This window comes from Otolemur garnettii, unplaced genomic scaffold (genome assembly GCF_000181295.1).
Source record: "Otolemur garnettii isolate 467f Iridium unplaced genomic scaffold, OtoGar3 scaffold00009, whole genome shotgun sequence".
NCBI lineage: Eukaryota > Metazoa > Chordata > Mammalia > Primates > Galagidae > Otolemur > Otolemur garnettii.
In genome coordinates, this window is record NW_003852404.1 from 22,308,478 (window position 1) to 22,321,191 (window position 12,714).

The 12,714-nt window shown below is 33.6% G+C and overlaps 1 protein-coding gene across 11 annotated transcripts in view; it reads left to right on the forward strand.

The window, feature by feature from the left end:
* Window positions 1-12,714, forward strand: part of ROBO2 (roundabout guidance receptor 2) — a 595,724-nt gene that overhangs the window by 462,072 nt on the left and 120,938 nt on the right. For 8 of the 11 annotated variants that reach the window (XM_023509678.1, XM_023509679.1, XM_023509681.1 and 5 more), the window contains exons 6-7: window positions 145-272; window positions 4,984-4,995. In XM_023509678.1, the coding sequence (XP_023365446.1) occupies window positions 145-272; window positions 4,984-4,995 (140 nt within the window). The remainder of the gene's footprint in view (window positions 1-144; window positions 273-4,983; window positions 4,996-12,714) is intronic. The other 3 variants (XM_023509680.1, XM_023509685.1, XM_003783917.3) reach the window with 1 other exon arrangement.

Here is a 12,714-nt window from a genome sequence, read left to right on the forward strand (position 1 = left end):
GAATCTAAGTAATTGTACTTTCTGGCTAATTGTGTGTGTTTAGGTAAAATATAGTATAAAAAGAGAAAAAAGAAAAATGAATACTTAGTGTTCTTATGTATATAACCAACTGGATTTAATGAAAGCCATTTATATTGTACATAGGTATGACATCAAAGATGATTACACACTGAGAATTAAAAAGGCCATGAGCACGGACGAAGGCAGCTACATGTGCATTGCCGAGAATCGAGTTGGGAAAGTGGAAGCTGCTGCGACCCTCACAGTCCGAGGTGAGAGATGGAATCAGGAAACAATCCACAATCAAAATAACAGATTAAATTATTTTATTGTTACGTTAAAATGCCTAGGTGTTTTGTCGTCTCCATCATTAATTGAAATAAAATTACTTCCAAATTTGTGTCCCAAGTGATGATAGTTTAAAAGAATTAATTCTTATTTAGTAAACAATAGCTTATGTGGTTTAAACCTAACCATATACACGGCTTAAAAGTAAATTTAAAAATAGAAAAGATGTACACAAGTCTTTTACATTTCTAATGCTTTCCAGTATTTACTGCTTTTAAATGTTGTCAGTTTCAGAGATACTCTGTGTTCTGATCACCAGTTCATCATTTTATTCCAGCAGAGTACTGTTTTAAAATTCTTTTTGTATGTCAGCATTCAGAAATGAAATCTGAAAAAAAACAAAAAACAAAAAACTAGCCATCTTTCCGAAGGTGAAAAATGAATACAGAGGAGCTCCAACATTGCGATAATCTGATTTAGAAACGGATTTGCGAAGTTCATTGGCCTTAAATACTTGAAATAGTCAGTGCTGCTCTTGTAATAACTCTCACTTTCTAGGTGTTATGCACTTTCTCAGTCATGGAATAATGTTCAGTTATAGACTTACTAGAACTGCTTACATAAAAAAGAAAACATTACTTCCCTCTACAGTGCACCAGAATGAATGAACTCTGTCTTCCTGGTTGAACTTGTTGATCACATGAGGTAAATTACGCAGCACACGGTACCAAGTAGTACCATGTAAACAGTTAACTTATTCTTGCCAACTACGCGTTACCCACTGCATCATCTACACTCACAGAACCTCAAACAGATATAGGCAAGCACATCCTTTCTTCCACTACGAGCGATTTCTTCTCTCCTCATCCTTCATGAGAAGGAGATGAGCTGTGTGCTTTCGTCCAAGTCTCAGTTAGATCTCACCCTGTGTAGTCATACCTCATACCCTGTGCTGCTTTGCTCTCAGGTTTGATCAGGTTAGGAGAAAAGGTTTGAAAGAATTTGGAATTGCCAAAAAAAAAAAAAAAAAAATGTGTCCAGGGTTCTCAGGTTAATCTTCCATTTGGTAAGAAAACTGATTTTTGCCAGGTTTATGATTTGACCTTCAAATAATACAAAACCCTTTTGCCTCTGGGTAGCTATTAGGAGACAGGCTCTCTGGATACCTGGAGAAATATTGGTACTTCACATACTTTTCAATTGTTCCATTCCCATTCAAGTTCATCTAGATTTTTCTGCTCCAGACATTCTAGTGTAAAATTAGATACAAACAAATTTAGACAAAATTGACAAGCTAGTTGCTTAAAAATATTTGTATTCCTCTTTAGTTAACGGATCATAAAGGGATATGATTGTATATGTATCCAATATACATACCAATTACATAAAATCAAAAGCTGATACCTTTATAAGCTAGCAGACACTTTATTTAACCTGCCCTCTCTGTAGGTGATTTTATATATGTTTGTTTTTAACTGAGCAGCCCTTTGCAGAAACAATTCCCTTGACCAAGTTATCCCCAAAGTTTGTGGGATTTTTTTCTGAAGTAAATGGAAAAGAAAATAAACGACCAACCAAGAAATGTTCCATTCAAAAAATATTTGCTGACTAAACAAATGCTAAGAAAATGTGAGAAGTTGGTTGTTTGTAAAAGCAGCAGGGCCCCTTCTAGACTTGAACGCCTGGATGGGTGAGAATTGAAGTGTTCTGTTTGCTTTAGGATCTTTCCCAGCTAATTGTTTTCATAATTTGTTGAAAGTTTCAAGGTTAACATTTCATTTAACAAAGCAGGCTCCCCATGCATAAATGTTTGAAGCTAACTTACAAAAGTAGTAGAAGGCATTTTTTGTTCTTAGTAACATGCTCTTCTTCTTTTTTTTTAATCAGCAAACCTCATAGGGTCTCTTTTGTGATCTCTATCCCAGTAGAAGGACTGTGGTTATCTATTCTGTGTGATAACTATTTATCACTTGTCTGAGAATAAAACCTCAAAAGCTAGGTTAAATTCAAAAGTCTCCATAATATAATATAATAAGGAGTAAAACATTATTTAAAAACTTTTTTTTACCCAAAAGTAAAGTAGGTGGAATTAATTTCTCATTCTAAGAGATTAAAAGGTGGGGGGGAAGCCCACATTATTATCTATGACTGATTTCTTTTTCTTGTTCTCATTTTTCTATCCTTTCTTTGGATTGCTTTATTAGAACAGGGTCAACTGACCCAAGAGGCCATGTCCATTTTCATCCATTTAATGCAGGGACACAGTTTAATTTGCTGATTTTGAAAACATCTACTTGCTGGGGTTTTTGAAGATGAAATGTAGCTATGTAGCAGGACAAGAAGTTTTATTATGATGGTTCTGCTAAAATTTTATATTAATATTCACATTAGGGCGACATCTACTCAAGGAGTAGAGTGCAGGCCCCAGATACTGGGGGTGGCGGGTTCAAGCCCGGCCCCAGCCAAAACTGCAAAAATAATAATAATAATCATAATATTCACATTACCCATTGGGAAAAAGAAGAAAAATGGAAAATTGGTGGTGGGAGGATTATTACCAAAATCTGAAACAGAGCTACTCAGTTATTTTCTATTTAAAAAGTATGGTTAGGGTGGCTGGTTAGCTCAGTTGGTTAGAGAGTGGTGCTGATAAAAAGTATGGTTAAAAGAAAGACCGTAAAATGAGGCTTAACATAACCAGGTCCCTTTACTGACTTTGCAAATGTAAAATTAGAAAGAAATATTGTTAGGGACTTTGCAAATATAAAATTAGAAAGAAATATTGTTAGGAAAAATGAACCTCCTGATAATTACATTCTAATCAAATAATTTATTATCTAATAGAACTTTTTGAAATGAATCAAAAATGACAAACAACACAAGCTGCATATTTGTAAGCACTTTCCCCCCTATTGTTCAATTGTTTAATTGTTTTTGCCAATAGGGATCTCAATGGACAAATTATGTTGCTGCTTGGGCAAGGAAGCCTTAAAATAATAAAGTGAAGTTGAAATACATTTTATGCATTTAAAACATGATTTTTAACCCTAATTTCTTTCTCTTTTTGTTCTTCAAATATCATAGACTCAAAATGCCTTTTTCTTTCTAAAATACATGTTTGGAATTGAGTTTGAGGTGGCAAGCCAAAAAATATAAATTTAAAGATGCAACGCAACGTTATTTTTCTTGCAGACATGGGCTAGATTAAGAAATTTCATCGGTTGAGAATAAGGCACAACTTGATGTAGTCTGTTGCCTTCTGGGGGACAGTTTCTTATATTTTGTCCCCTCCTCCTCTACAAAAAGAGATTGTGGTACATCGAGCCATGCACTTTTCTTTTCCTCTTGCTACAGTAAATGCACCATATACTTTAGGATGCTCAGGGTTCAGAAACCAGAATTTTCATACTGCTGCTACAAGTGCCTTTTCTCCTTCTGTTATCTTAATCTTCCCCCCTTTTAATTATGAACAATCTTATAAGACCATGACTTTGATATAGAAGCAACTGGTTAGTATTTTAGAGATTGCACAACACTAGTACTATGATGCCTTGGTTGGATGGATGAATAAGGATAAATCTGTTTTCAATGGCTATATCTACTCTGCCATGCCCAGACAGTCATCATCAACACAACACTATGCAAATGTTCCAGAGCCACACCGTGTATGCACTAGGGCTGTGTGCCCTGAGACGTGGGTAAGACGCTTCCTAGAAAAAATTCATATTGTAAATGCAAGATTTCGTGATAGTTCAATGATTACTAAATATGTTTCTTCCTCACTTAGATAATAGGACTACATGTTGTATAATATTCATCTATTGCTTTTGCTTTTATGCAAATTGTTTCATTGGTTTACTCTCTAAACTGGTTTTGCTTTATTGTTTTAAAAGAAAGTATTATTAAGCCCATGAATATCTCTTGCCATTTCTGGGCATTAATAACAGGAGTAGAATATTGCTACTGATTTTAGTGATTGAAAGTTATGGTATAATAGAAAACATGATAATTTGTTGAAGCAGCAGTTTGAAAGCCATTCTCAGGGTGAACAAGCATCAACTTGTCAGTCATTGTTTCTGCCCTCTGCCAAAAGAAGAAAAAAGCTTAACAGTAGTTAGGGAGCCACTGAGTTGAATTCTCTGAGGATGTTCCAACCTATTTGTTATATTTTCATCCACCCTGTCCACGGATGAAAAGTGATGTGATCTTAACTTATTACTGACTGAAAAGCAGCGTCAGGGACTTCTCTGGCGTCCTCGTAATGGTTCTGACTAACCATGCTTAAAATCCAATTGCTATTTAAATCAGACAGCGAGGCCTTCTTTTATTGACATGACATTTGCTAGTCTGTGACCTGAATAGTTATATTCATCAGGTTCTTAACTTCAGAGTAACACAGGGCTGTTCACTCAAGATCTTTAAAATAACCATAGTGAGCCATGATAATAAGACTCTAGTTAAAACATCTCTCGAATTGCTTATAGTTAATCCTAAGAATCAAAATACTTGTTTCCTTAGAATTATAACTTTCAGTTTTATCAAGCTCAGACATCTTGTTCATACTTGAATTATGAGACTAGAAATCACTCTATTGTCCATACTTAAATGTAACATTACACATCATGCATTCTGATAATTTTCTTTTTCTTTTAATTTCTTTTTTATGTTCTCACCACACCATTGTAATGTCTACAGCTCGCCCCGTTGGTAAGTAGCCATCCTTCTATCCACTTAGCATGGCTTTGCACAGTGCTTCATAACTCATGCATAGCAAGATTTGACAGAATGAAATTGATTCACCCATGTTTAAGTAATGCCTGTAAGACTGCTGTGAAGTTGCTACCGATTTTTTCTTCACTTCTATAAACCATTTTGTAATGACTTTTGCTACATAGCAATGAGTATCTAATAATTTCCACGTAAAAGAATATAGGAACGATTGATACTATAAACTGCTAACTTACAGAAGAAAAACACAATACGTTCCTCTTTTTCTGGTATGTGTAAGTTAACCATTATTTATATTTGATATTAGTTGGCATAAAAGGTCATAAACTACATTATGATGTTCTATTACTTTATGCAATTCTTTTATTTCAAGCTACTCGGAGTCCCAAGTCTTTAGCACAATTTTTAACTGCTGCATATTTATTGTTTGCATGCCTATTTAAGCTAAATTTAAGTAGAATGCTTCAAGTTAATGGAAATAGCTGCTTATCCTACCTGGGGAAGGGAAGGTTGAGCTATGTTCTTTGGCATGAAAACTTAGTGCTTGTAGTCTTCTCATGATACCTCATCCTTCATTTGGCTTTGCAAAATTGAAGTGAGTTTGCATTTGTAGAAACTTAAGTGGTGATTGTTTGTAAACACTGGCAGATAAAATCATTTCCAATCATTGATTTAATAATGTTTCTACATCTCTTTTAAATTTTAGTTTAATTTACTGACAAATATGTTTAGATATGTCTTGATGATTGTGTTGTGTAGATGGCTGCATGAATGAACAGGTTTAGAACTCTGCTTCTTGAGTATACCAAGAGATACTTGTTCTTGTACTTTATTCAACTATGTAGGCTTTATAAATTGTCCATCTAACTTCAAGAGCTTTCTTAATATTCTGCCTTGACCTTGCTGACACTTGATATATATTAGTCCGAACTCAATATTTACCCTGCCCCTTCGGTTGAAACATTCATGAACTTTATTGTTACAGAATATGTTCTTACATGGTTAGCAAATACAATAAATAGAACTTTGGTTTCCCACTCTAACTTTCGGATCTGGATTTTCTGAGCAGTACCTTTTTATTGATTAGTAATTTAATGTCTGTGATCCCTGCTCCTTCTGAAAAATGGAAAGAATATTACAGACTTAAAAAAGCCTTTGCAGGAATGGGGTGAATTTAAAATCCTATACATGAAAAGTGTTTTATATGCCAATTTGGGCCGACATATGCCGATTTTCTAAGGCATAGTATTTTACATTTTATCATTTTGAAATATGGTTATGGCTTACAAAATTACTTGAAACAAACTACAGGGTTGTTTTTTCTTTCTTGCAACAATTATTAAATCAATACTGCATTAGATAATTGGCGTTTAAAGATTGAGGAATGTGATGTTATAATTTTTAAACCTCATTTTCTTGTATTTGTAAGAATTTCTGTAATAATAACTTTACATGTCTTTTGAATGACATTTAAAATTAAGAAAAGAAGGGGAAAGAATGAGAGAAAACGGAAAAAGATGAAGAAACAGCTAATGGTAGACTACATGAACACTCTCTCAGATTTCCTTTCTCAACATCTATGAACTAGTTTTTGGGTCCAGAGACTCACTCACCTATGTGTCAAATAAGAAAGAATAACAATAGTAATAATAATTATTATTATGTATAATAAAATGTAAGTGAAATGATATGTATAAAAATTATATGTAGCAAAATTTATTATACATAATATGTAATAAAATGGAATAAATTGAAAAATTTAGAACATTCTCACACTTTTTAGAATTCTTGATTACTAAGCCCTACAAAAACCTTGCAACCTTCATTAGACGTAACTCCGAAATATTAAGTATCATGGTGGGTAAAAATATAAAGCAGAAGAAAATTGAATGAGAATATGTGTCAGTAGAAAGGATGGAATGAGGTACTGAAGAAAGCAAGCTGCTTTAGCACTGGCCTCAATTGCAATGATAAGATAATGACTTTTCAAATAAATAGAAAATAAATCGCATTTAAAGTATAGATCTTTATATATATAGAAACCTACGTCAATATACCATGACGGCTAAATTTATATTTCTCAAGTGTCCAGGACATAGACCAATACATCAATAATGTCTAATAAATTTAAAATCCGTAGACCTGTAAATAAGTACACTCATTTAAAAATATGGTGTACACAGAGCATTGAGATGTATCTGTCACATGCAAAGCATTTCAAAAGTTATTTCCATTTCTTATTCTTGTTTGAAATGATTTCTTAAATTCCCATTGGGCTGGAACTAAAGAATAGCTTCTTGACACGCTGTATTTTATTCTGGAAAAGTCTGTCATTTCATACCTCTATCTCAAATGAGTTATGACAAGGTTCAGAAATATAAAGAACTACACTTTAAACTTGACAACTACTATTAATTTTGGAAACTGAGCATTGGACATGTTTTTGTTGGATTACCAGAGAAGATACAGTAATGAGGAAATTAGCCTCATTTGTTTTAAATCAAATTCTTATATCAGTTTTAATTCAGGAATTACAGGTATTTGAACTTCTATTGTGTAATCAGAAAGTATAAGTCCCATACAATAATGAATAAAATACTCAAGTCATAGAAAAACTGAACTATTAGTTACATTTGTTTTTACAACTTTGAAACTTTTAATGATAACGTGGGGTATTGTGCAAAGTAGAGACCACAGAGAAAAGAGAAAAACATTTTTAATTCCAATATAACTTAGGTGAAATATGTAAAATGAATGTAAAATTTAGAAGTGTAGTTGAAAAATTTTGAAGTGTAGTTCATGTCTAAATCTTTTCAAAGAAAATTAGAAGTCCACGCAGATTCCCTGATACTTCAGATTCAGAAAGCAATCGCTGCATTAGCTGCTGGATTAAACTTCTTAGTGGTCTCTGTGGATAGCCTTATTTAGAAATTATTATAAACCATCACACTGAGAGTTTTGTCCAAATGGAGGACTCTTAGGAGCTGCATTTGAGTTTAAAGAATTTGCAACTCTATACAATTCATAGATGGAATAAACACCATCCATCACCAAACACGAATATACTTTTAGATGCTAGAAAACTTTATTAAAGATCTCTCAGTGTGGGGAATGTTACTGAATGCAGACAGTTGCATTCTTGCCAAATACTTCTATTTCCTAGATTTGACTTACTCATCTGCAAAGCCACCAACATCTGAAAAAGAACTCTTTAATCCAATCCTCGTGTTTGCTGATTGTCCCAAAATCTAGACAAATGCGGCTTTGATAATTAAAAAATCCACAAGCCCTTCCTGTGGTTTTGACGTTTAACTGTTCCAAAGGCATTTTTTTTTCTATATAAAGCAAAAGAACAACCTAAAATGTAGTTTACCAGGAATGTTGAAATATGCATTTGTTTATTTGGAAAATTCTCCTGATGAGGAAACTGACAGAGACAGGGGTCTAAGTAGGGATAAATATCTTACTTCCTATAGCATCTGTCTACGTTTTCTATTGGAAGCATTTCCCAAGCTTAAAAATAAAAAAGAACATCTATTTTGGAGATGGGCAACACATTTTTTCCCTAGCAGCAACTCAAAACATGATGAGTAATTTGGAAAAGAACCGTCAAATCTGCCAGCTGCCTTGCCTGTGAAGCTGCCCTGCTCCATCTTGTATCTTGCGTACCATATGTTACATGCTGATTGCCTCGGGTGTGGAAACTAAAAGCTGAGTATTTCAAGGGAAACTTGTTTAAAATATCAACAGCTAACTGACAATATACAACTTTATGGAAACTTCTAAGTGTTCTCTAATTTATTAACTCAAAAGCATGTTTCCTTTGGATAGAAGAGTATAACTGCCCACACAGGAATTTATTGGTCTTAAGAAATACATGTTTTGGCTAAACATGTTTCTTGTTTTGAATTTCACATTTTAATGTTATTATTATAAAGAAACAGCCACTCTTCTAAACAAAAGTGGATAGGGACTTTTTTTTTTTTTTGATGTTTTAACTGCTTAAACACAAAAATTAAATATATCCTCACTTTAGAAAGTTCTATTGGAAGTAGAATTCTGGTATAATGCTTTTTATTTTTGAGGCCACCAAGAAGTTCAAACCATGTTTGTGACTGAAAACTTGATTGAGAGCAAATTATAAATCAGACATTACTTAAAGAATAGTGAGAAAGGTATTCTCAATACCCTTATTCCCCATCCCACTCTGAAATTTGGAAAATGTAATGTACTATATATAATTTAACTTAATGTTAGAAAAAATTACGTTTTGTCTATTCATCAGAAAACGTGTAGGTATCATTTATGAACTATTTCATGTCGACATGCATATTTTGCAAAAGATGTCCTGAGTGTTTCTTGGAAGGAGACCCAGAATTTCAGTTCCTCCGTTCTTTCTTCTTTGAACAAGCTGTTGCCCCATGACCCGAGGTGATCATCTCCCTCCTGCCAGCTCTTAATGTTCCCTGCACCTGGCACTAATTAGCTACTTTATGCAGAGTCCCACTTAATTATTATTAAGCATCACATTTTCCATTGTTTCATATGTTTTGATTAAATAGTAAGTTAAGGAAAGGCATTCTTTTTTACTGAGTACATTTCAACAAAGTTCCCGTCATGTGAAACATTTATAATATCTTAGCTAATGCTAACTTTTAAGGTGAAAAATAGGTACAGGTTACTTCCCAGGCTGAGCTGCTTTTAGCTGTATGTGCTAGACAGTATCTTTGTCTCAATAGGAGAGGCTGTGTATAATGTTTTTTATCTTGGTATTAAATGGCACTGTGGTGAAAGCTGAACCTTAGAAAATATTTTTTCCTCTTGGCTGGATGCCTTTGCTACAAGAACACCTATGTAGTTTCTTCCTCCCCGTAATTTGCTGGGTTGTATCTTGGTGGTGATAATTCTGTATTTAATATTACTAGAGTACAATAATCCACTTTAATCTGCAGATTTGTATTTAAAATTACTTTATTTCAACATTTTCTTCTGTGTTATCTTTGAGTATTTTTTTCTGTTTCATTTCTTCTTGGCTTCAGAGACATTGGTTCTCTTTCCTTTGTTTAAATTCTGTATTTATCAAGCTTTCTGGAATAATTTCAAAGTCATTATTTCATGTACATCATTTAATATTGTCTGATTTCTCAATGCTAATTTACCACTTTCATAGTTTTCAAGTTACAATTTTTACTTATTTTTTTTGTTTCCAAAACACATTCTATTTCTTCAATTTTTTTGTTTTGTTGATTTTTTTCAATAAGTTCTAATATAATTTTTTTTTTTGAAGTTTTTGGCCGGGGCTGGATTTGAACCCCCCACCTTCAGTATATGGGGCTGGTGCCCTACTCCTTTGAGCCACAAGTGCCACCCTGTAAAATTTTTATTTCCACTTGTTTTTTAGTCCTTTTCTCCTTTTTCAGTTTGTTTCTTTTTTAAAGAGAGGTCGTTTTGTATATAATTTTGCTTAGAATATGAATGACTATTTATTTCAAAGTATTATTGTGTTTCAGGTGTTCTTAGAAAATATAGGTTCTTGATCTTTCTTTGATTAATATGTTTCTTTTCTGTCATGATTCAAACTAGCAATTAGTTAATAAGGAGGTTTTTAAATTTTGCTTTGCAAAGAATCTTATTTCAGTCCCTATCTGGTTATTCATCTGTACTTCCCTGTGATGACTAGAACTGGAATGCTAGAGAAGAAAAAGTGGAAAGATAAGGCTTGTTCAATAGTACCTACTTAGTGTGTTGCCTTTAACATTTTATCAAAGGACAAGTTATTTTCTCATTATGCTCCTGGTCCTGGTGATAGGCAGCAACACTTTGTGTTATAAGCTATCTTTATTCCCATATGAAACTCCCCCTTCATCTTCCTACTTCAAAATGAAGATGGTTTTTAGATGTGTTAGTTTTCTATTACCATATAAAAATTATCACAAATTGAGCAATTTAAAATAACAGCCATTGATTAGGTCATAATTCAGACAGGCTCAGCTGGGTTTTCTGCTTAGGGTTTCACAGGTCCAATTCAAGATATCGACCAGTCTCTCCTGGACATTCTCCAGAAGAATCTACTTCCAAGTTCTCTGAAAAGTTTGGCCTAATTATGCTCTTGTGGTTATGAGACCAAAGTTCCCATTTCTTGGCTTGTCTCACATGTTTTAGAGGCTACTGCCCAGCCTTCACACATGGCCACCTCAACCTTTAAAGCCAACCATGATGCCCTTGAGTCATTCACATGTTTTCTTTGGATCTCCCTGAGGTCTCCTTCTGATATCAGATAGAGAAAATTTCCTGATTTAAAGATCTTATGTGATTAAGTCAGGTCCAGCTGATCAATCTTTCTGTCTCAAGTTCAAGTGGATTAGTAATTTTAATTGTATCTTCAAAATCTCATTTATAACCTAACAAAATCATCATAAGTGAAGGTAATGGGAGCCACCTCAGAATTCTGCCAACCAAAGCAGGCTTGTCTTTTTTCTTTTTCTTTTTCTTTTTCTTTCTTTTTTCTTTTTTTTTTTTTTTTTTTTTTTTTTTTTTTTTGGTGCTATTTCTTTCTCTGCTTTCTGAATTTTAGCTGGTTCTCTACAAAGTCCTGTCTTGAATTTCCCAAGTGTCAGTTTTGACATAAAAAGATCACAGCATGGGCTCTCACAATGCTGATGGATAACTTTTGTGAAACTGGTATTGATGCAAGATTAAGGCTCTATGTGCCAGGGCTGCTTCAGAACTGGTGGTTCAGAGCTTGATAATTTTTCTTCTATATCATTCATTTTTGTTTTGTTGTCAATGGAGGAAAGTGAAACAATAAGCCATTATTCCATTATCTTGACCACATTTCAAAAAATTTGAATATCACTCATTTTGGAGTCCATTTAAATATGAATAAAATATATATGAAGTATTTTAACATAATACTTAGAATTAAAGTGCTATAAGTATTAACTATCAGAATAAGGTAAATATTCTGTCTTGCATAGGTCCCAAGCAGTGTGAGATTAATATTAAGATATTTTGCTGACAGGGCAGTGCCTGTGGCTCAGTGGTAAGATGCTGGTCCCATAAACTGAGGGTGGCAAGTTCAAACCTGGCCCTGGCCAAACAGTAACAACAACAAAAAATAGCCAGGCTTTCTGGTGGGCACCTGTCATCCTAGCTACTGGGGAGGCTGAGGCAAGAGAATCGCCTAAGCCCAGGAGTTGGAGGTTGCTATGAGCTGTGATGCCACAGTGCTCTACCAAGGGCAGTAAAGTGAGATTTGTCTCTAAAAAAAAAAATAAAAAAAGATATTTTGCTGACAATAATCAGGATAAGCCACCTTAACATTTGAGCCACTCCTTCTAAGAAAGTTAAAATTCTCATTTTTATAAATTATAGCAATTATTGACAGAAATGTTGTCATGATATGAATGCTATGAATTATGTATTATGATATGCATTTTATCTCAATATATACATGATATTTGAATTACTACACTACTTATCGAAACATCAAATGTTACTCATGGGTATAGTATATAATTCAACTCATTAAAATATATAAATTAGAAAATTAAATTAAATCTTGAGTTAAATATTTCTGAATGCATTTTAAGATCTCCCTTATAGCAACTATTACTTTCCAGATTTATTGTGGATATTAATTTCACCTGCCTTACAAAACTATTAGCTCTTGGTTGGTAAATACATTGTTATATTTAT